Source organism: Amblyraja radiata, chromosome 8 (assembly GCF_010909765.2).
Source record: "Amblyraja radiata isolate CabotCenter1 chromosome 8, sAmbRad1.1.pri, whole genome shotgun sequence".
Lineage (NCBI taxonomy): Eukaryota > Metazoa > Chordata > Chondrichthyes > Rajiformes > Rajidae > Amblyraja > Amblyraja radiata.
Window position 1 is genome coordinate 55089430 of NC_045963.1, and position 25117 is coordinate 55114546.

General features: G+C 42.1%; 1 protein-coding gene across 1 annotated transcript in view; it reads left to right on the forward strand.

The window, feature by feature from the left end:
* wdr27 (WD repeat domain 27) overlaps window positions 1-25117 on the forward strand; it is a 439332-nt gene that overhangs the window by 108121 nt on the left and 306094 nt on the right. Inside the window, exon 22 of the mRNA XM_033026389.1 lies at window positions 10433-10530. Within this exon, the coding sequence (XP_032882280.1) occupies window positions 10433-10530 (98 nt within the window). The remainder of the gene's footprint in view (window positions 1-10432; window positions 10531-25117) is intronic.

Here is a 25117-nt window from a genome sequence, read left to right on the forward strand (position 1 = left end):
AGGTTGAACAAGTTAGGGCTTTATTCTTTGGAGCGCAGAAGGTTAAGGGGGGACTTGATAGAGGTTTTTAAAATGATGAGAGGGATAGACAGAGTTGACGTGGAAAAGCTTTTCCCACTGAGAGTAGGGAAGATTCAAACAAGGGGACATGACTTGAGAATTAAGGGACTGAAGTTTAGGGGTAACATGAGGGGGAACTTCTTTACTCATAGAGTGGTAGCTGTGTGGAATGAGCTTCCAGTGAAGGTGGTGGAGGCAGGTTCGTTTTTATCATTTAAAAATAAATTGGATAGTTATATGGATGGGAAAGGAATGGAGGGTTATGGTCTGAGCGCAGGTATATGGGACTAGGGGAGATTATGTGTTCGGCACGGACTAGAAGGGTCAAGATGGCCTGTTTCCGTGCTGTAATTGTTATATGGTTATATGTGTTTGAGTCTGTGTGTGTGTCATGCTGCTGCAAGCAAGATTTTCATTGTACCTGTACTTTTCACTGTATTTGTGGATATGACAATAAATTCAAGTTGACTTGCCTCAACTCCCTTGGTACTGCACTGGAAACAGTTTTTATTGGCCTAAAGGCCACACCATACTTCAAATACAAATACAACATGTTATGATTATTGATTGGACAGTAACATATGTTGAAGCTGCTTGTGGCTCAAGCTCCCAGAAGGCTGCGGCAGCCGAACACAAGACCCTGCGAACTGCCAGCCCCTGCTTGTTGGACCCGGCAGATCCTAGTGGTGCCAGTCACTGCACGTCCTCCGAAGACGGGAGGAGGAGGAGGCGACGGACGCGACGAGTGAGGAGCAAGGCCCATAGGAGAGAAGAGGGAACTGGGGTCTGGCTTACCATGACCTCAAGGGCATCTGCGGGAGGCGCTCCCAAGGAACAAAGATGGACGGGCGAGGAGAGCGGCGTCGGTTTGCAAGTCGACACACGACCAAGGAAGGTGATGGTTGGAGGCCCTGCAGCAGTCTGGGGTCTACCTGGAATGGGCATTGCTCATAATACCTGGAGCGTGGACTAGACTTTGAAAATGGTGGCAAAACATGGCGCTTATTGCATGCAGCCTCAGTAGACTATTCTGTACACTTGCTCATTAGGGATTGGGGTATGGCAATACTCTACTGGGCTTTTACTAGAATTTTGCTGTGCGTCAGCACTTTGCACAATTGACAATAAAAGCACCATTGAACGATTGAAGTAAATTATTTAAATCACTATTTGCTTATGGTTTGATTTCAGAAGGAAATTGGATGGACATGTGAGGGAAATAAACACAGCTCAACTGGGGTAGAATGAGGGAATATGACTGACTGAATAAAGAGAGTTGGCAAAAAACTTATTAGATTGAATGGCCTCCTGCTGTGTTTTATTGACTCTGTGACTTTATGGTTGATTTAGATCATAGGTTAATTTGTTGCCATAATTGTCTCAAATTAGGTGGAACCAAAATTGTTGGAGTAACAGATTTAGTGTTCTGCTGTTATTCCTTATGCATTGAAGCTATTAACTATCCCATGAAATAACATTGATGTTTAGCATTACAAGGGTGCTCCATGGTTCATTTATCCTGGACGATTACAAATTCGAGCCAAAAGTATTATTGTCTCAGGGATCCTTTGTAGGAAACAGAGTGTCACACGTTGAATTCAGGATGCAGCTCAGAGAAATATAGTAATACTTGCTGATTAATTCAATATGAAACGGTACTTCATTTTATTATTATCTAAGGGCTAGTGAGGAATTAAAAAGTTGAATGTTAGTTATACTTTGAAGGCATCAGTAAGTCAGTAGCAAGAAATACAAATTGTTATTACAGATGTGTTAGGATTTAATGCAGCAGCTACAAAATGGAACATTGATTCATCAAAGGAATATGATGAGCTTGTAGTTATAAATTTTGCCCACTCTTATCCTTACAAGGAAAGAGATTTCACTACCACTCGGAGGAAGCATCTGCTGTAGCAGTGAGTAGTTGGAATAAGGTGGAAAAGAATGAGAAATATGTTTCCATTCTGCAGTTTGTCTGCACTCTGCTACCGTATAATGATGGAAAAATGTTGTATCCGAGGCTTACCAACCTGGTTTCAATCTTTTTTATTTCCTCTGAGAATAGTTTTTTGTTCTGCTGAAATACCTAAGGTAGATTCACTAAGTCTATTTGATCCCTCATAAGAGATAAGAAAAATATGCTTGTGAATGTTGAAATACCATTATGCCTTTTCTGTAATATCTGTGAAATAACTGTTTACTGACCTGGTGTATTAGGAACATATTTAACTAGATGAAAAAACAAACCTTAAAAACCAAGGTATTAACTTCTTGTGGATTAAACTGTTTAAAGAAAGGCGTGGAAATTTTTGGCTTTAAATTTGGCCCATAAAATATCCATAGAAATATGCTGAAAAAGGACGCTCTGCAGGGTATCCCCACCATTTTATTGTTTGTGCCCTTAGTGCAGATCATGAGAAAGGGCATTCATTTTATGAGGGAGAAGAGGGGTCCCGACCTGAAATGTCTGATGGAAGAGAGGGTCCTGACCCAAAATATCACCTATCCATGTTCTCCGGGGTTGCTGCCTGACCAACTGAGTGCATTTCCTCCATATAGTAAAGTAGATGTTCATGGGAGGGGTAATACTAGGATTTGGACCCAGTGCTGTTGAAGGACATGTGATATATTTCCAAGTAAGGATGGTGTGTACTTGGAGGGGAAATAAGCTGGTGGTGTATCCTTGCACCTCCTGCCCTTGGGATGTACTGTTTGACAATGCTAGGCGAGTTACTACATTGTTACAATGCGCCAAAGGTCTATAGATTGTGGAATTTTTACTGGATTGGATAATAGATACATAGACAATAGGTGCAGGAGTAGGCCATTCGGCCCTTCCAGCCATCACTGCCATTCAATGTGATCATAACTTCTTTCGTGTCCATCATTTATGTTTCAAATGTTTGGCCAGGCTCTTGCACAGTGGACAGCCTTTTCGTTTGCCACTGCTGGATCTTCCAGGCAGCATTGTTCACTAAGAAGTGGGCATCTTAGTAGGTGTGGCATGGATTGTACAGATGTTCCAAATTCACATTTTGTGTCTGCCGCTTCTGCATAGCCGCATTTGTTCACATTGGTCTTGTATCGGCCCATCCCGGTACGAATCCTATTGAGGGACTTTCAGGTCTTCCAGCCACACCTGTGACCAGGTGGTAGCTGTTCCTTGGTTGGAATAGGCATCTTTACGTGTTGGTGGTTTTCACTGTGTTTCTTTTCCCACAAGGCTAATCTGGTTGCTTGAGGAGACTGACAGTGGCTGGACTGTGTGGAGGAAGCTCTTCCTCGACTTCAGCCGTTTTGGGACTGGGTGATGTGAGTGACAGGAATGGCGGGTGTCCCCAACTTGCCGACTATGTTCAGTTCTACTGGCAACTGATCTGTGGATTCCTAGTGGAGCAATACCTGCCAAGACATGCAAGCTATCCACATCCGTTGGTTTTAGGCTGCTAGTGATGCACCTGTCATTAAGGACTTTCTTCACATGAGATGACCTCTCCCAAACAAGACAAGCATACTCTGCACAAGAGTAGCACAGCGCAAGAGCAGTTGACCACAGTGTGGATGCATTGGTACCCCACGCTGTTCCTCGTCCTCACTTAGCCCTTCCAGAGTGACCCCAAGATAGACAGGGTAGTCACAGTGTCTCAAAGGGACACCATTCCATGTTAAGGACAGCTTCCTCCCAGCTTCGCGATTACGAAGGTGGAAAAGGCTAACTTGGGTCTTAGCAGGGTAAGCCTTCGGTTGGTTGTCCTTGTAGTAGTTTGCCAAGTTGTCAAAGGATGATTAGAGGGTAGCTTCTACCTCATCTATGTAAGTGCTCTGGGCTGCTATTCCAAGGTCGTCAGTGTAAATGAAGCTTCTTGTCCATGTGAACACTGACTGATCATTAGTGTATACAATGAACAGCACCGGAGCAAGTATGCTGCCCTGAGCTAGGCCATTGTTTTGTTTCCTCCATCTGCTGCGTTTATCATTTAGCTCAACATAGAAGTGTCTGTTTTCCAGTAGCTGTTGAATCAGTTAGGACAAGTGGAAATCCTTTGTCATGTCATGGAGCTTGTTGAGGAGCAGCCGGTGGTTCACAGTGTCGTAGGCAGCTGTCAGATCAACAAAGACGATGCCAGTTGGTTCGTTCAAGTTCAAGTTCACATTTATTGTCACATGCACCAATTGGTACAGTGAAATTTGAGTTACCATACAGCCATATGAATCAAAAGAACACAATACAAAATAGAATTTAACGTAAATATCCACCACAGTGGAATCAACATTTCTCGCTGTGATGGAAGGCAATAAAGTTCAGTCACTCTTCCTCCTTTTGTACACCCGTAATCGGGGCCTAGAAACCTCCGCAGTCGCCACTACGGACGGCCCGATGTACAGGCCCTCTCGCCGGGATAATCGGAACACCCACGTCGGGACGGATCGGGACACACTCAGCGGCTGGCAGTTCCCGAATCGGCCGCTTCTTACTGGAGACCGCAGCTTTCGAAGTCCACAGGCTGAGCTCTAATCCTCGGCAAAAGATCCCAGACTCTGCGATGGTAATTCCGCCCTGTGCCTGCTCTGAAGCTCCATTTGGAAAGGCAGCGCCAATCCAGTTGGTAGGCTGCGAGGGGGGCGAAGATGCGACATGGAGAAAAGAAGTATCTCTGTCCAGGTAAGTGACTGAAAAAACAGCTTCCCCTTATTCCCCCCCACCACCCCCCATATAAGACATACTGAGGAACATTAAAACATACATTTAGACACACTAAAATTAACAAAAAAGGTGAAAGGACCGACGAGCTGCTGGCAAGGCAGCCACTCCAGTGGCGCCACCCGATGGAGATGGCTCTCAAAGCTGTCCTCAATGTGCTGAGTCAGATTGGACAGTAATGCCAATGATGATTGGCCTGTGTTGTGAGTGTGGTATTGGCTCTAAGACTAGTTTTGTGCTTTGACATGTTATTCGATCACTTGTAAAGGCCAGGTCTGGATTATAGCCTTTCTTCCATCGGTAGCTATTGAAGGAAGGAGGAAGTTTAGCATCATGAATTAGGTCAAGATAATGTGCTTCTGCCCAACCCTCTGCAAGCTGATCATCCACAATCAACACACCGTCCTGCCTTCACCCCATACCCCTTTATTCGGCTAGCCCTAAGAGCTGTATCTAACTCTCTCTTGAATGCAACCAGTGAATCGTCTCCACTGACTTCTGAGGCAGAGAATTTCACAAATCTCTGTGTAAAAAAGTTTTTCCTCATCTCAGTTCTAAATGGCCTACCCCTTATTCTTAAACTGTGGCCCCTGGTTCTGGACTCCCCCAACATCGGGAACATGTTTCCTGCATCTAGTGTGTCCAATCCCTTAATAATTGTATATGCTTCTATAAGATGCCTTCTCATCCTTCTAAATTCCAGTGAATACAAGCCCAGTCGCTCCATTCTTTCATCATATGACAGTCCCGCCATTAATCGACTCCAGCATCTTCCCCACCATTGATGTCAGGCTAACTTGTCTATAATTCCCTGCTTCCCGAGTCATCCTGCATCCTCATAGCATCCTCCTCACAGTTCACACTGGCACCCAGCTTTGTGTCATCATTTGTGTGATCACCAATGTGTCCACGATTTCTAGAACCACTTCCCAAGTACCCTGGGATGCAGACCATCAGGCCCTGGGGATTTATCAGCCTTCAGTCCCATCAGTCTACCCAACACCATTTCCTGCCTTATGTGAATTTCCTTCAGTTCCTCCGTCACCCTAGATCCTCTGTTTCCCAGCACATCTGAGAGATTTTTTGTGTCTTCCATTGTGTGGCCAAAGTATTTAAGAGAGTATGAGCAAGCAAACGGGGAACTACCGACAGCCTAGTGTCAGTTGTAGCGAATTTGCCAGAATCTATACTAAAGGATGTAATAACAGCGATTCTTGAAAGGAATAGTCGGCCGTGTGAGTATTCAAGAAAGGTTACTATCATATCGTGTGTGTGTGTGTGTGTGTGTGTGTGTGTGTGTGTGTGTGTGTGTGTGTGTGTGTGTGTGTGTGTGTGTGTGTGTGTGTGTGTGTGTGTGTGTGTGTGTGTGTGTGTGTGTGTGTGTGTGTGTGTGTGTGTGTGTGTGTGTGTGTGTGTGTGTGTGTGTGTGTGTGTGTGTGTGTGTGTGTGTGTGTGTGTGTGTGTGTGTGTGTGTGCTCATTGATTGAGCTGCCAGCCCAAGAATCCATTCGGCCCACAATGTCCATACTAGCCCTCTGGAAACCAGTTCCTTCGGCCCACAACATTATACTAGCGCTCCAGAAAGCCCCCCCCCCCCCCCTCACTGGCCAGCAATATTGGAATTGGTGGAGAGGTGGAATATTGTGTTGGGAGACCAGCCCTCCCGTGTAAAGCTGGGACCCAATGGGTCCCACGTAGTCTAGTATTGTGTAAAAATATTATAGAAACCATACCTGAATCTCGTCAAGATCAAAACCTGCACATATTTTTGATATATGAGGAAAACCTATAATTTTCAGAGCAGTAATTGTCCAATCAATGCACGTTTGACATTGAGTCAGAGGCCAAATGACCAATCATGCACTTTGTTTCATGGTAGCTAGGCAGTGAGCACACTGGGATCATGGTTGCCTCTTAATTACATCAAAACAATAGCAAGGTTTCGAAGGAATGAAGGTAATGCTAACCTTGCTGATAATTTTGTTTTACAATTGATTTATCTTTGTAAAGTTATGATGTGAACTGTTAAATAAAAATGATAAATAAAAATGTAGAACTAGGATTAGGGTCAGTCAGTCAGTCGGGCTGTCAGTAGGCCGGTGGATGCTGCGAAGGTTGGTCGGGCTGTCGGTAGATCGGTGGATGCTGCGAAGGGTCGGTCGGGCTGTCGGCCTGCCGGTGAGTGCAGCGAGGGGTCGGTCGGGCTGTCGGCCTGCCGGTGAGTGCAGCGAGGGGTCGGTCGGGCTGTCGGTAGGCTGGTAGATGCTGCGAAGGGTCGGTTGGGCTGTCAGCCCGCCGGTGGATGCTGCAAAGGCTCAGTCGGACTGTCGGCCGGCCAGTGTTGCAGCGAGTGAGCGGGTGGACTGACGGAACCGGTGCTATGGGGGTGCTGAAGGCGGCCCTGGCGGCATGCAGGGCAGTGCTGCCCCTCACCATCATCACCATGGTGATCCAGAAGGGCATGCTGGCCGAGGTGGACTCGCTGAGCGGCCACACGTACGGAGCCTGCAGCCGGTCCCAAAGCGGCTCCAGCTCCAGCCGTGGGCAGCTCTGGAAGGGGGGCGAGTTAGGGTCAGGGTTAGGCATTTTCCTCTCAGTGGAAGATGCCTTAACCTTACCCCAGTCTGGCACTGCCCCAGTCCCACTATGGCCGTGATCCCCACTCTGCACACTGGCAGTCAGTAGGGCTCAGTAAACGGGGGAACGCACAGGACCTGCCCTCACCCATTAATTAGGTGGGTTCAGTACACAATTAAAAAATATATATTGCACACTAAATGGAGCTACCTTTATCAATCTAATTTTCTAATTAGCTTAATTAATTAGTGTGAAACTTTTGACACTGACGAGTTATGAATTCCTTCTCAATTATATTTGATCTAAATCTGTGCCAAATTTCAAGTAGATACCAGACATGGGTCACGAAAGTTAAATTTTAGACACATTTTCGATGCTCGGCCCACAACGTAATAGTGAAAGAAGAATGTACAGGTATTTGCTAAAAAGGGAGTGCAGTGAAAATTTACTAGTCTGGTAACCAGGGATGGCAAGATATGATATTAGAAATCTGAATTATGAATAGCCTTTAACCTGAAATGTTATCTTTGTATCTCTTTCCAAAAAATGCTGCATGACTGGCTAAGAGTTTCCAGTTTTTTTTCTTTTTATTTGAGTAGACTCAAATTTGAGGACTGCATTATTTAAAGTTTCTAAGAATGAGAGGGGATTTCACTAAAACTTCAAAAATTCTTGAAGGGCTCAATAAGCTGCATTCAGGAAGCCGGTTTCCCCTGACAGAGGAATCTAGGGCAGCAGACATGATTCGAGAATAAGAAAATTTTGTTTTAGATTGAGGCAAAGTGAGATTTCTCCAGACAGAGGGGTGACTCTTTGGAATTCTCTATCCAGGAACTTTCCGTATTGTCTTTTTGCTGACTGGATAGCATGCAACAAAAGCTTTTCATTGTACTCAGGTACACGTGACAATAAACTAAACTGTAAGAGTAGTCATTGCGGTTATTCAACAGAGAGTCTTAAGAATTTCCTGGATATTAAGGAAATGTAGGGATTTGTATATAGTACAGGAAAATGGCACTGAGCTGGCAGATCCACCCAGATCTTGATGAACAGTGGGACAGGCTTTAAGACTGGATGCCTTCTCCTGCTGGTTTTTCTTATGTTCGAAAGTTTCTTCTTGGTAAATAAGTTTATTCTTCACCTTGGTTCACTTATTACCTGCCAAAAATCTGGCAGCCATGTGCTTCAGGACTTGATCAGCTGATCAAGTGGCAAGTGGCAAGGGTGCAGCATTGTAATGATATTTGTAGAGCAGGTTCCTGGAGCAGATTAATGCAGTAGGTCAAATAAATCAATGGCCATCTTCAAGTTTTAGTGACAGCAGGGGGGGGAGCTTGATATGTTTGTACAATGGAATTAATCCGTTTTGCAAATTGAACTGATGTGAGTAGGAATGAGATTGAGCTCAGTTTGCCTATTTAAAATCACTCAGAAATATTGTTATATTCAACTGCTACTTCTCTGGTGCTGTGACACTTTTCAGAATTCCTGGCATAGCGTTTACCAAGTTAAAAAATTCTCAATCTTGATTTCAAAAGTTTCCAGGGTCTTGCCACCAAAATAAAGTGCTTTGAAAGACTGTAAATAGCCCATATCTGTGCCAGTGTTCTGGACAATTTAGGGACCCCTTGCATTTGCACGCAGATAAAATGGGTCTATGGATGTCAACTCTCTTGCACTATATTCAGCTCTAAATTACTTTGACAAGGATCACCTATGTCAGGATGCTCTTCATTGACTAAAGCTCAGCCTTTAACATCATAATATTGAATTAGCTAATTCCTAAACTTCTGTCTCTTTGCTGTGAGGCCTACATTTGCAACTGGCTTCTGGACTTGCTGATCGGCAGACCACAGTTGGTTAGAATTGGTCATAATATTTCCTTCACCCTGACTCTCAGCAATGGTGTCCCTCAGGGTTGTGGGCTCACAGGAAAGTAGACTATTATCTGAATGGTGGCCGATTAGGAAAAGGGGAGATGCAACGAGACCCGGGTGTCATGGTACACCAGTCATTGAAAGTAGGCATGCAGGTGCAGCAGGCAGTGAAGAAAGCGAATGGTATGTTAGCATTCATAGCAAAAGGATTTGAGTATAGGAGCAGGGAGGTTCTACTACAGTTGTACAGGGCCTTGGTGAGACCACACCTGGAGTGTTGCATACAGTTTTGGTCTCCAAATCTGAGGAAAGAAATTCTTGCCATAGAGGGAGTACAGAGAAGGTTCACCAGACTGATTCCTGGGATGTCAGGACTATCATATGAAGAAAGACTGGATAGACTCGGCTTGTACTCGCTAGAATTTAGAAGATTGAGGGGATATCTTATAGAAACTTACAAAATTCTTAAGAGGTTGGACAGGCTAGATGCAGGGAGATTGTTCCCGATGTTGGGGAATTCCAGGACAAGGGGTCACAGTTTAAGGATAAAGGGGAAATCTTTTGGGACCGAGATGAGAAAAACATTTTTCACACAGAGAGTGGTGAATCTCTGGAACTCTCTGCTACAGAAGGTAGTGAGGCCAGTTCATTGGCTATATTTAAGAGGGACTTAGATGTGGCCCTTTTGGCTAAATGGATCAGAGGGTATGGAGAGAAGGCAGGTAAAGGATACTGAGTTGGATGATCAGCCATGATCATATTGAATGGCAGTGCAGGCTCGAAGGGCCGAATGGCCTACTCCTGCACCTATTTTCTATCTTTCTATGTTATTCCATTATTGTACTTTTTTTGGTATTACTTAGGATTGTACTAAAATCTTGCACCGTTCTGCTGGTTTGAGCTTGTCATTGTACTTATCATTACTGTATGTATACTGTTTACCCTGTGAGCTTCATGTGAACAAGGAATTCATGCAAATCTGAACATTATGAAACGATTTCAGAAATTTCCCCTGTAACACCTTCCTAATTATTATAGTTGAACATTAAATTGAGTTAAGAGCATATTGCTTGATTAATGTTAATGAAAGCAATCTTATTTCCCTTCAAATCTCAAGAACTTTTTCCCAAGCTATTTGGACACTTGTTTTTAAATTTAGTTTTCAGTTATCATCATTGTAAATCACTTATTATTAACTTCCTTCCTCTTGTTTCAGGGCTCAGTGTTTAGTAGTCAGCCTTCAGATTTCTATAATCTCTTTCTGACTACCGCTGTAACTGATGGGATCAAACTATGGGACCTGCGGACACTAAGGTAAGAAAAGCTACCAGTTAATGTTAGTGCAATGATTTCATCATCTTACTGCATCTGTTTTCCGTGTACTCTAAAAATATGCTTGTTTGTGAAAATATTAATTATTAATGTTTACAATAATTTTATTTTGCTGTATTATGGATTTTTGTTGATTAACAATATCACCATTTACTATATTGCCAATTGTTGCAAAGTATACTGGATCAGATCATAAAACCAGTATATAAGAACATAAGAAATTAAGCTGGACAGAATGCAGAGATTTATGACGATGTTCTCAGGACTGAGTTATGGGGAGGTGTTCGGCAGGCAAAGACTTTATTCCTTGCAATGCAGGAGACTGAGGTGTGACCTTATAGATGTCTATAAAATCACAAGGGGAATAATTAGGGTGAATGCATATTTTTTTTTCCAGTATAGGGGAATCAAAAACTGGAGGGCATGTTTGAGATGAAAGGGGAAAGATTTAATAGGAACCTGAGAGGCAACTTCTTTATGAAGAGGGTGATGATTATATGGAATTAACTACCAGATAGTCATTGAAGCAGGTCCAATAACACAATTTAAAAGATATTTGGACAGGTACGTTAATAGGAAAGGTTTAGAGAGATATGGATCAAATGTGGTAAAATGGTACTAGCTTAGATGAGGTCTTTTGGTCAGCACGCAAAAGTTGGACTATATGTAATTTTCATAGGGAGGTTTTCATCGTGCCAAATTCTTGGTATGTTGATTTAATTCTATAACTACCTAAAATTTGCTTTTGTTTTTTAAATGATAGCTTATGATAAATTCTGATTTCTTTCATCTATTAGGCTGCAGATGCAAAGTTTCAAAATAATTTTCCTGTTTTTAATATTGTTATTGTATCTGCCTCAGCCACATTTTTGGCAGCTCATCCCATATACATACTAATCCTCTTAGTGAAGAAATTGTCCGTCAGACATCTTTTAAGTTATCCTCTCTCATTTTAAACTTATGCCCTCTTGTTTTTGATTCCCCTTCCTGGGGAAAACACCATGATTAACCTTAACTATGACCATCACGTTTTTATACACCTTGATCAGGTTATCCCTCAGTTGCCTATGCCCCTAAGGAATAAAATCCTAGCCTGCCCAATCCCTGCACTATAACTCATGCCCTCGAGTCCTGGCAACATGCTTATATAACTTCTTTGGACTCTATCCAGCTAAATGATGTCTTTCCAAAAGCAGGTATCTAAAACTGTACACTATACGCCAAGTACAGCTTCACCACCATCTTGTAGAATTGCAAAATAACTCCTTTACTCATATCCCTAACTGATGAAAGCCAGCATGCCAAATGCCTTCTTCATCACCCTGACCACCCGTGACACCACTTTCTGGAAACTATGTTCTTGAACTCGTACCAGTCCATACTTTGCACTGAAGGTACAACCTTGGTTTGACTTTCCAAAATGGAACCCCTCTTGCTTATCTGAATCGAATGCCATCCTCAGCCCACTTATCTAAATGGTCAAGAACCCCTTGTAATTTTTGATAACTCCTCACTGTCAATGATACCTCTTATTTTAATGATATTTGGTAACTTACCATCCCATGTCTTGTACAAGGTGTTTTAAAAAAATGATGAACAGCAATGGGCCGAGCACCAATTGTAGTTTACAATCTGAAAAATAACCTTCCATCCTCACCCTCTGCTTCGTAACATCAATCTAATTATATATCCAATTAGCTAGCTTTCTCTGGACAAGACACTCTAACCTTCCAGAGCAACCTACCATAAGGAACCTTGTCAAGGGCCATGCTAAAGTCCATAAAACCAACTGGAAGAACTCAGCGGGTCAGGCAATATCTGTGGAGGGAAATGGACAGGCAATATTTCAGACTGAAGAAGGGTCCTGACCTGAAAATCTGCTTTTCCATTTCCCTCGACAGAGGCTGCCTAACCTGCTGAATTTCTCTAACAGTTTGTTTTTTTGCTCAAGTTTACAGCATCTGTGATCTCTTGTATCTCCATATAGACAATTTCCAAAGTTCTGCTCTCATTAATCCTCTTGGTCATCTCTTTTAAAAAAAAAAAAACTCCCAACAGATTCATGAAACATGATTCCGTGCTAACTATCCCTAATCAGTCCTTGTCTATCCAAGTGCTGCTGGATCCTGTCTCTCAGAATTCCCGCCAGTAACTTACCCATCCCCAATGTCAGACTTACTTGTCTGTAGTTCCCTGGCCTGTCCTTGCTGCCCTTCTTAAATAATGATACAACATTAGCCATGGTCCAGTCTTCTGGAACTTCACCAGTGGCTAAAGATGATGAAAATATCTCAGCAAAGGCCTTTGCAATTTCTTCCCCAGCTTCCCCAAGGTTCGAGGATGCACTTGGTCAGGTGGTGGGGATTTATCCATCTTACTGTGCTTGAAGACCGCCAATATCTCCTCTTTGGTAATTTGTAAATAGTCCAAGACATCACAACTCATTTTCCTCAATTCCTTAGTTTCGCTGATCTTCTCCACCGTAAACTGAGAAACAAGAATAAAACTGTTAGAGACATCAGCCAAACCTTAGGCTTACCAAAATCAACTGTTTGGAACATCATTAAGAAGAAAGGGAGCACTGGTGAGCTTACTAATCACAAAAGGACTGGCAGGCCAAGGAAGACCTCCACAGCTCATGACAGAAGAATTATCTCTATAATAATGAAAAATCCTCAAACACCTGTCCGACAGATCAGAAACACTGTTCAGGAGCCATTGAGTATAGAAGTTGGGATGTAATGTTAAAATTGTACAAGGCATTGGTGAGGCCAATTCTGGAGTAAGGTGTACAATTTTGGTTGCCTAATTATAGGAAGGATGTCAACAAAATAGAGAGAGTACAGAGGAGATTTACTAGAATGTTGCCTGGGTTTCAGCAACTAAGTTACAGAGAAAGGTTGAACAAGTTAGGTCTTTAATCTTTGGAGCGCAGAAGGTTAAGGGGGACTTGATAGAGGTCTTTAAAATGATGAGAGGGATAGACAGAGTTGACGTGGATAAGCTTTTCCCACTGAGAGTAGGGAAGATTCAAGCAAGAGGACATGACTTGAGAATTAAGGGACAGAAGTTTAGAGGTAACATGAGGGGGAACTTCTTTACTCAGAGAGTGGTAGCTGTGTGGAATGAGCTTCCTGTGGAGGTGGTGGAGGCAGGTTCGATTTTATCATTTAAAAATAAATTGGATAGTTATATGGACGGGAAAGGAATGGAGGGTCATGGTCTGAGTGCAGGTAGATGGGACTAGGGGAGAATACGTGTTCGGCACGGACTAGAAGGGTCGAGATGGCCTGTTTCCGTGCTGTAATTGTTATATGGTTATATGGTTATAAAGAGCTTGAATATCAGTAGATCTAGCGGGTAATCTTCTTTTATTTTAATAATTTCTATGGATGGCAATTTTAGATTATAACATTTGTTTAAAAATAAATTGAGTAGTATTTGGGCAATTTGTATATGGTGGGGAAATAAAGACTGAGCAAATTGCCTTTGTTGTCGTGCTGCCCATCTCATTTACTTGTTGGCTATATTATACCTGTCAACATCATTTTGATGTGCATTTTCATTGGCAACTGATTCATGCACATAGGTTTGAAGTTTGAACACACTGACATTGATATTTCCAGCAGCAGTATGTGGTGCTCTCACCATTTCCCCACAAATATTTCTGTTGATTCTGTTAGCAGATGTGAAGTCCTCCACAAAAACTCAATTTTGTTGAATGTTACATTAGAAGAGTTGCTTCGTCAGCACATTTGACCATTTAAAACAATGTGTTCTTGGGATGGATACATTTCTGGCTAGGCCACTGTTATTTACCCAAGCCGAATTGTCCCTCAAAATGAATATTTCAGAAATCATTTAAGAACCAAACACATTATTGTGGTTTTGGAAAAATGGTCTAACCTAAGTAAGAACTAGATCTTCCCTGAATGAGATTAGTAAACCAAATGGGTTTACAGCCACCCAGTGGTTTTGTGATTACCATTCCTAACAACTAGTTTTTAATTACAAACTTATTTAACTTATTGAATTTAAATTCCCAGCTGCCAGTGTGATATCAGGTCTTTATCAATCAGTAAATGCAATATTAATACATTATTCTTAACATGTTCCTTTAAGCATTCTGTTTAGAATTCCAGTAACCTTTTAAGATAAGGTGTGAATTTTATACTTTTGTTTTCTATGGAGCATCTCTTTTTAGATATGAAAGAGTAGAGTAAACAAATAGTGAACCCATTGATGAACCAGGCATGATGTGTTAAAGGTAATAAACAAAATAATCTTTATTTTAAATGAATTGGTAATGCTAAAGGGATCTACTTCCAACCCTACATATACATTTATCTTCAGAACAGCAGGCAAAATTACTGCAGCTGCCGTCTCTGCTGGACAACATGTTTGGCAAGTAGATGAAGAAGGTTATGAAGTTTTACAAACTGACGGGGTGAAAATTAGTATTTTGTTGGTAAATCGATGTGGTATCAGACTAGAAAAGGATGGGGATGTTATAGTTTGTTCATGGATAGGTTTTAGTCTGAGTTGCAAAGAATCATTCAACATAATTAATTAAGATGTGATGAGTGGAAATAACAAATGTATAAGTCTGAATAGGTGAACAGTTGAGAGAATGGAGTTGGACCGAGGTTCTCAGGCACTGGGGACATAGTCACTAACAATGGAATAAAAGGTTCTGCCAATGGGAAGAGACAGCATAGGGATTATATATTTTTCAGATTTAATGGAGAAGCATAGATATTGCGATTGGTTTATCGTTTTCACATGTATCAAGATAAAGTAAAAACGTTGTCTTGCATATTATCTAGTCAAATTACACCATAATACTGTAAAGTACAGTCAAGTCATACACAAGTATAACAGGTAGTGCAAAGAAAAAAATTACCAGAATAAAGTGTTACCGCTACCAAGAAAGTACGGGCTAAAACGAGGTAGGTTAGAAGCTTGTTAAAATGCCCTTAGCTTACAAGAGGTCCATTCAGAAGTCTAATAACTATGGAGAAGAAGCTGTTCCTGAATCTGGGTAGTAGGTACTTTCAAGATTTTGTATCGTCTTTCTGACAGGAGAGAGTAAAGGTGGAAATGATTGGTGTATGAGCGGTCCTTGGTTATGTTAGTTACTTTCTCAAGGCACTGTGGATGGAATTGATAAGGAGGGGAACCGGTTTGTGTAATGGACTAAGCTGCATTCACGCTCTCTGCAATTTCTTGTGGTCATGGGCAGAGTATTTGCTAAATCAAGTCATGATAATTCATGTTAGGATGCGTTCTATGTGGATCTGCAGAAATTGGTAAGAGGGATTGGAGTCCGGCCAAATTTCCTTAGTCTTCTGAGGAAGTAGAGCCTTTGGTGTGCTTTCTTTGGCATTGGATCAATGCGGTTGGACAAGGCCAAATGGTTCTTTTTTTTTTAAGACACCCACCTCTGCGTTTATCATATCCTTTGTCTCCTCCACTGCTTTTAACGTGTCCAACATTGTGCCCTGGATGATCTCCAGTATTATATAGTTAATCAGTAAAAGAAAGAAGTTACCTTTAATCTCATGCATTGACTTCATATGCTCTGAACCAATTCCATCTCATTCCACTACCGTTTTTCTGGTCGCCGCTGGATTTTGAAATGTTCAAAACTTTTCTGTGGGCTTGTTGTAGCTTGTCTTCTCCTGTCGTAGGTGCTGTCATAGGTTGTCGCCAGGATGACGCAGGTTGTCACCAGGTGACGTTGGTTGTCTTCGGTGAATTCCATTGGCAACTACCTACGTCAACCTTCGTCAACCGGCAACAGATACCGGCGACTGAATAGTTTTCAGTTGCCTTCAGTTGTTGGCGACAGGATCGTTGCTTGTCGTAGCTTGTCGCGGGTGAAAATAGGTTGACTTTGGTTGTCGTAGATTGTCGCCTGTGCGGTCGTAGGTTGTTGTAGGTGTGGTCGTAGGTGGACGTCCTAATGGGCCGCCGGTTGTCGGTAGCTTGCCGTAGCTTGACGTCGACTAGGTGGTAGGTTGTCACAGCTTGTCGTAGACATTGTCGTGGGGGGGAGGGTCCAGTCACCGCTTTTTCGGCAACCTACTACGACAATCGCCTAAGTGGGTTCAGCAACGACTATTGGAAGGATATCATGTATCTATTTGATATTCATGCATTCTCCAAGTCTTTTTTGAAACAAAAATGCAATTTTGTAGCTGCTTTCTTAATTGTCCAATTTTAGCCAGAGTATCTTCAACAACTGTTAAGGGCCTGTCCCACTTGGCTGTCATTCGCGCACCATTTACGCGACCTGCTAGCTTGTGGGTAGCGCAGGACGGGCGCATGGAGTGGTGTGGAGGAGTGTGGACTTCGTCCTGAACGAAATCTTCGTGCGCCACTGGCCTGTCGCGTAACTGACGACCAAAGTGGGACAGGCCCAAGACCCTGGCGCGGCGCAACGTCTCACCTCCAACAACAGCTGAAGCAGGCAAATGATCGCCGAACTCGGCCTGGGGCTGACGGCCATTGCGGATCCGGATCCGCCCCCACTCCTACTCCCAGAGCGGGGCCAAGACGATTGGAGATAGACACAAAATGCACGAGTAACTCAGCGGGACTGGCAGCATCTCTGGAGAGAAGCAAAGGGTGACGTTTCGGGTCGAGACCCTTCTTCAGACTGAAGAAGAGTCTCGACCTGAAACATCATCCATTCATTCTCTCCAGAGATGCTGCCGGTCCCGCTGAGTTACTCTTGCATTTTGTGTCCATCTTCAAATGACGTCACGCACTCCAGACGGCTGTGCAGCCGCATGATGACATGCACGACCGTCGCGCGTCAGTCACTACCGGCCTGTCGCGTAAATGACGGCCCAAGTGGGACAGGCCCTTAACTCTTTTTACTCCCTCATCTTCACCTCTCGAGTCCCCCAGAATTCATGCCTGAAATGAGCACTTTTCCTCATCTATGGATTAATCGGCAAGAGTTCAGACACATTGAACAAGTGAATAACAATTTGAAGTATCTTATCTTGAATTCATTGTATTGGGACAGTGGGGGTTTGAGGGGTGGGGTCAGGGGATCAAAGATTTGGCTCAGTATTCCGAGACTTTCTTTTTAGACTGATGATTTCTATTAATTTTATTTCTAATGGTGTAATCCTTCTCCACTGCTTGTCAGTAGAATATGATTTTTCTTGGCTGATTTTCCAGTGTCATTAACTTTTTTTGAAGAGTGGATGACTTTGTGCATGTGTATGGTGCTCTACGTTTTTGATTTGAAAGCAGAAAATAATTTGATTGATTGGCTTAAAACAGTACTGCAAAAGTGCGACAAAGAATCTTCATGCCTGAAAGAACACAAACTGCCCCTTTGAGCAACTTCTCTTTGGAGTTTAACATTTGATTAGATCAACCAACTCAAAATTCTGCACATTTAACTTTGGTGTGTAATTTAGTATGATCATTGCTCCATCTTGATTTTGTTTCTTAAAGTGCCTTTATTGAATTGCCAAGAGCTACCTTTAATAAGATAGATTTAATTGCACATAATTTCTGTTCAGCCATTCCATTTATAATTTTTGCTATAAAATGTCCAAACCAGACATCATGTTTTTCAGTTCATTTCTAGCCTGCTCGTTTAATGTTACATTTAAAATGCAGGGATCTCACTGCGATTCTATGATTGGCTGACTGTTCAAATTAGAGCCCCAGATTAATCTTAGCTGGCTTTGAGATTTGATTAGTTTAAATAAAACTTCAAAATTGTTTTTCCAGACTTCATGGTAAGAAATATGTGATTTTTAATTCTTCAATTGCTTCTGAATAATATCATTCAGTAGTATCCTGCACTTACAACTCTGAACTTGTTCTGATTATTCCATTACCCAAGGCACAGCTTGGCTCAGTTTTTTTGTTGTTTTTTTGCTATTTACTTGTTTGGCATCTCATCATCCTGTCTTCTCAGAACTGGCAGTTCTTTACCTTCTGTCAAACCGGGTGTAATGGGAAGTGTAATTTTAGCTTTAGCATACAATCTTGATATGCTATTTAAAATTGAACAACAATTCCTTCTCTGTGTATTTGCTTTGTATGTACATCTTGAACTGTAAAGTGTTTATGTTTAAAACCATGCCTTTTTTAATTCATACTCGTGATGTGAACATCTAAGGTCTATTGATAATTGGTAAACCCTCTTCTTGAATTAGTGGATAGTAGTCACACAATAGTTAAATAAGGAATTCCAGAATTATATCCAGTGACAATGAAGGATATATCTCGAGGTCAGAATGGTTGCGATTTAGGAATAGCAATCGGAATACTTTATTGTCACATGTGACTAGGCACAGTGAAATTCTTTGCTTGCATACACAATAAATACAAATAACGGCCACCTGCAGCGCTGACAAAGTTACAAAGCACGCCGGCTCCCCTTTTGTCCCCCCCCCCCCCCCCCCCCCCCCCCCAGTGGTTCCCCCACGTCAGGTCTCCATTGTCCTTTGTGTGTATGTGTGTCCCAATTGTCCATTGTTCTCCCCCCACCTCCCTCACGGCGATCCTCCCACGCCGGGTCTTCCATTGTTCTTCCTCTCCCCCCTCATTGGGTGGGGAACCTGCACATGGTGTTCTTGTCAAGTGCCTCCAGCCAATGTCTTTCCTGTAAAAGGTGATGCCAGTTGGTTGTAAGTACTGCAATAATAGATGTTGTTATCAAGCCACATTTATATATTGTTTGTGATAGTTGGAAACTGCTTAGATTGAAGACCCATTTTATGAATGGTTGAAGTTTCAGGAAAAGCGGTGATTGTGGTGGGTTGATGTTTGTGGTGCTGTGGTTATGTAGGAAATGGAAAGGATGACAAAGAAAACCAAGTCAGGCAGTTTTTCTGAAGCAGCTTATAGTGTAACACTTTTTGTTTGAGAAAACTAAATTATTAAGCTATCATATAGGCAGCTTCCAGGAAGATGTAAGGAAGGTATTCCATCAGCTCTTCTAATGAAGTTAATTACCAGCAGAGGTTTACATAAATGTTATCAAAACTATTTAGAATGGGAAAAAAAGCCAATCCATTTGTAATTTTTATCCAACATATAAAAATAACTTCTGATATTATTAAATAACTTCTCTGTGAAGACAAAAGAGACTAGATTCACATTCAAAGTATGGAAGAAAGGACAACATGGGAAATATTGTAATGTGTATTTGTATTCATTCAGTTCAAAGATTGCAAAGCTTGCAGCATTAATAAAAAATAGACTTGCTGAGCTTTGTAAACCATTTTATGCGCCTAGCGTTGGCAGCCTTTTGACTTTGTATTTTCTTTGCTCACTGGAAATATTAGGTTCTATTTGATTGCAAAGTTCACAGTAGGACTCACTTTGACAGGCAGGCATTATGTTTCAACCTCTTTAGACATGCACACAGTCCACAGTCACATTTATCCCAACACCCACTGAGAAATAGAAAGACATCACCACCTAGGAATGTGCACAAACCACAAATATATAGCATGATTTCCATAATATCAGACACAAATGTTTGTGTAATGAATGCCTGTGGTAAAAGTGACTCTTGTTATAAAGACAGCCTTAGTTTACAAAACTACAGTTCAGAAATGCTGAGATCAATTTGTGAACCCTTGGGAACTGAAGCTTTTTCCATTTGGCCGGCATCATTGTCAAAGTATCCCACATGATCGGAGAAATGCATTAGGGACACAAAGCAATTCCACATCTGCAGTTTCTGACTTCTTGTTAACAAGCTGTATGTACCTTGCCTCTGCAGTTATTGTAAGGATCTAACAGAAAAAAAAGAGTATACTGTTTAAAAAACATGGAGGGAATATAACAAGTTCAATTAAACTAATCACGAAGCAAAGATCTGTGACTGATGCAGTGATAACCCTTATAAGAAATACTTCACCTATTGGTGCAGTGTGATAGTGGTAATATTATATCAGTAATGGCCTAGTAATGTGGATTATTATTTTGGATATATGAGTTCATATAGCAGCTATGGAATTTAAACTGTTCATTAAATATCTAGATTAAAAATGAATAGTAGTAGTAGTAATCAAAAAAGTCAGTTGGTTAAGTTTTGTGCTTTGGAGATAGAAATCTCTTGTCTTTACTGTTTCCATACATCTGACACGAGACTTGCAATCATGTGATTAACTCTTAGCTTTTGGCTGAACTAGCCCAATAAGATACTCAGTTGATAGGCAATTGGGGATGAGCAATAAGTGCTGGTCTTGCTAGTAATGACATATTCCATTAAAGAATTTGAAATTAAATCGTATCTTGTGTTTGAATTCTGTCCATCCTGGAGATTGGAAGTGTCTCCATGAAGGATGCTGCAAACCTGTGTTATTTGGTGCCTATTGCTATTCTGTTAAAACTCTGAAGAAGCCTGCATCCTTTTCAGACTGTATCTTATGAACTGAATGCTCACTTTATTTATGCGCTATTTATTATTATCTGCATTCAAACACTATTGTGTGAGTGTTTGCACCGTTTTTTAAACACTAACACTTGAGCTGATCATTTCATCTGGCATTCTCTCTATCACAAAAATAGTTTATTTAAAAATCAATAAGTCTATTTATATTTTGAAATCTTATTTCAAGCCTTAGACCTTCCAAGCACAATTATTCCAATGGATTCACTGAGGAGAAGATCTTGGAGGTCAGCGAGATCAGTTTAGAGAATGCAAATATGCTAGGGCCGTTTGAGGTCGAGAAGGAGGTGGTGCTGATGCTCTTGATGAACATTAAGGTGGATGTCCCAAGGGCCTGATGGGATCTATCCCAGATTATTAAGGGAGTCAAGAGAGGAAATTTGACAAGGATCTTTTTTTCTTCTGTAGCCACAGACGAGGTCCTGGAGGGCTGGAGAGTGGTCAATGGTGTTCCTTTGTTTAAGAAGGGAAGTTGAGAGAACCCAGGGGACCATAGGCCGATGAGTCTCATATAAGTGGTAGAGAACCGATTGGAGATGATTCCTCATCTATTTGGCCGAGAATTTGTCAATTAGAAATAGCTAGCATGGCTTTGTATGTGGCAAATCGTGTCTTACTAACTTGATTGAGTTTTTTCAAGAGGTAACGAAGGAGATTGATGATGGTAGGGTGGTGAATATTGTATACGTGGATTTTAGTATGGCTATTGATAAAGTCCTTCATGGTAGGCTAATCCAGAAGATTACGATGCACGGGAGTCACGGTGACTTGGTCGTATGGATTCAGAACGGGCTCATTCATAGAAGACAGATGATTGTGGTGGAAGGACGATATTCTAGTTGGAGGTTTGTGACCAGTGGAGTTCCACAGGGATCTCAGCAATTTACTCATCAACCCATCTACATTTACGTCCAAGTTCTTTATATATGTCACAAACAACAGAGGTCCAGCAGAGTGAGTTTGCTGATGACCCCTAAGTTAGAGTAGTTGCAGACAATGAGGAAGGCTTTCAGAAGATACAGTGGGATATAGATCTGTTGCACAAATGAGCAGAGAAATGGCAGATGGAATTTAATCCGAGCAAGTGTGAGATGTTGCACTTTGGGAGGTGGAATGTATTTGGGAGAGTATACAGCTACTGGCAAGACCCTTAACCGCATTAATATGCAGAGGGATCTTGGAGTCCAAGTTCATAGCTCACTGAAGGTGGCAGCACAAGTAGATGGGGTTGGGCAGTTTTGGTAGCCCCAATACAGGATAGATGTGGAGGCTTTGGAGAAGATGCAGAGGAGTTTTCCCAGAATGATGCTTGGATTAGAGGGGTTCAGCTATGGTGAGGGGTTGGTTAAATGGATTGTTCTTACTGGAATCTTGGAGATTGAGAGGACACATGATAAAAGTATATAAAACTATGAGAGATATAGATAGGGTAGACAGTCAGAACCTCTTTCCAGTGTGGAAATGTCCAACACTAGAGGGCATAGCTATAAGATGACACGGGGAAATTTTAATGGAGATGTGCCGGGCAATTATTTAATACAGTGTAGTGGGGGCCTAGAATGCATTGCCTGGTGAAGTGGTCCAGGCAAATAAATAGTGGTGTTAAGAGGCTTTTAGATATGCACATGGAAGTGCAAGGAGTAGCACAGTAGTACAGACAGATGAGATCAGTTTAACTTGGTGTCATGTGCAGCGCAAACATTGTGGGCCAATATAAACATTCCTGAACAATATTGTTCAATGTTCTACCCATGTATCTGCCCAAATATCGTTTAAAAGTTGCTATAGTACGAGCCTCAACTGCCTCCTCTGGCAGCTCATTCCAGATACCCACCACCTTGAAAACATTGCCCCTCAGGTTCCTATTAAATCTTTCCCCTTTCACCTTCAAACTATCTCTTCTGTTATTCAATCTTTTACTAAATCAATTCCCCTTATGATCCATACATCTCTATAAGCCTCCTGCGCTCTAAGGAATAAAGTCCCAGTTTTCCCAACTTCTCCATATAGGTCAGGCCCTCAAATCCTGGCAACATCCTTGTAAATCTTTTCTGCATTCTTTCCAGCTTAACAACATTCTTCCTACAGCAGGGTGACCAAAACTGAACACAATAATTTGTATTTTCTGTTTCATAAACAGTCCTCGACTATTCTATCCAATTTATAATTTGTAGATGAGAGAAAACTAACTCATGGTGGTGGTTTCATCTTTGCTTTCCAAACGTGTGTTTCTTTTGATGCTCCCTGTGTTAATATACGTTATTTATTTGATTTCCATTTGCCATCATCCTGAGATCTCCCAATCATCATCAATGGAGCCGAAGTGATTGAGAGCTTCGAGTTTCTAGGCATAAATCTTACTAACAATCTGTCCTGGACCAATCACATAGAAACTACGGTCAAAAAGCACATCAACAACTCTCCTCTCAGGAGACTAAGGAACTTTGGCATGTCTCCAACAATGCATACTCTTCTTCAGATGTACCATGGAAAGCATACTATCAGGTTGCATCACAGCTTGGTTTGGGAACAGTTCTGCCCAAGACCACAAGGAATTGCAGAAATATATCGAATACCTAGTCCATCACACAGACCAGACTGCCCGCCCTCTACACGTAATCCTGCGTATGCCTTTTACTGCTCTTCCTCTTAAACAATCCATTTTGGAGTTCTTTACCAATGTCAAAACAACATCAGCCAAGTTAATTGTTCCCATCTTAATTCACTACTTCTTGCCCGCAATGCTGCATTGTCAACCTTTGGATTTCAGGTGCACATACAGTAAGAGAGCAGGACAGCTGACCCACTAGAACATAAGAAAAAGCAGGAGTCAGCCAAATGGCAACACAAGAGACTGCAGATGCTGAATCTTGAGGAAAAAACAAGCTGCAGGGCAGGAAGCAACTGTAGAGTGAACAGGCAGATGACATCAAGACCTTACATAGAAACATAGAAAGTAGGTGCGAGAGTAGACCACCAGGTCCGTCGAGCCCGCACCGCCATTCGCTCATGGCTGAACACTAAACAGACACACTTACCCACAAACAGTAGACACAAGACACAGAACACAAGACACTACCCTCCCCTTTATACCGCTATCACCCCTCTCCACCCCAAGAACCTCGTGATCTCCTGGGGGAGGCAAAAAACCGGATAAAAACCCAGGTCCAATTCGGGAAAAAAAATCCGGGAAATTCCTCTCCGACCCCAATCCAGGCGATCGACACTTGTCCAGGAGATCACTCAGGTCTTACTATACTAACCATACCTAGGTCCATATCCCTGCCCTCTCCCCGTAGCCCCTTATCCCCTTGGCAGCTAAAAAACCATCTATTTTAGTCTTAAATATATTTAAAGTTTCTGCTTCCACTGCTCCCTGGGGCAGTGAATTCCATAAATTAACCACCCTCTGGGTGAAGAAGTTCTTCCTCATCTCAGTTTTAAAAGAGCCCCCCCTTATTCTGCAACTATGTCCCCTAGTTCTAGTTTCCCCGATCATTGGGAACATCCTCGGTGCATCCACCCGATCAAGGCCCCTCACGATCTTATATGTTTCAATGAGATCGCCTCTCATTCTTCTAAACTCCAAAGAGTAGAGTTCCAGCCTACTTAACCTTTCCTCATATGTCAATCCCCTCATTGCAGGAATTAATCTTGTAAACCTTCGCTGCACTGCCTCCAGGGCTAGTACATCCTTTCTTAAGTATGGACCCCAGAACTGTACACAGTATTCCAAATGTGGTCTCACTAATACTGTGTACAGCTGCAGCAAGACCTCCGTGTTTTTATACTCAATCCCCCTAGCAATAAAGGCCAAAACTCCATTGGCCTTCCTGATTGCTTGCTGCACCTGCATACTAACTTTTAGTGATTCATGTACTAATACCCCTAGATCCCTTTGCGTTGCATTACAACGCAGCTCCTCCTCATTTAGAAAATAACTTGCCCTATCATTTTTTTTCCCAAAGTGAATGACTTCACATTTATTAGTATTAAATTTCATCTGCCAAGTTGTTGCCCACTCACCTAGCTTATCTATATCCTTTTGCAGACTCTTCCTATCCTCCTCATCCCCTACTTTTCCTCCCATTTTTGTATCGTCCGCAAATTTTGATATATTACACTTGGTTC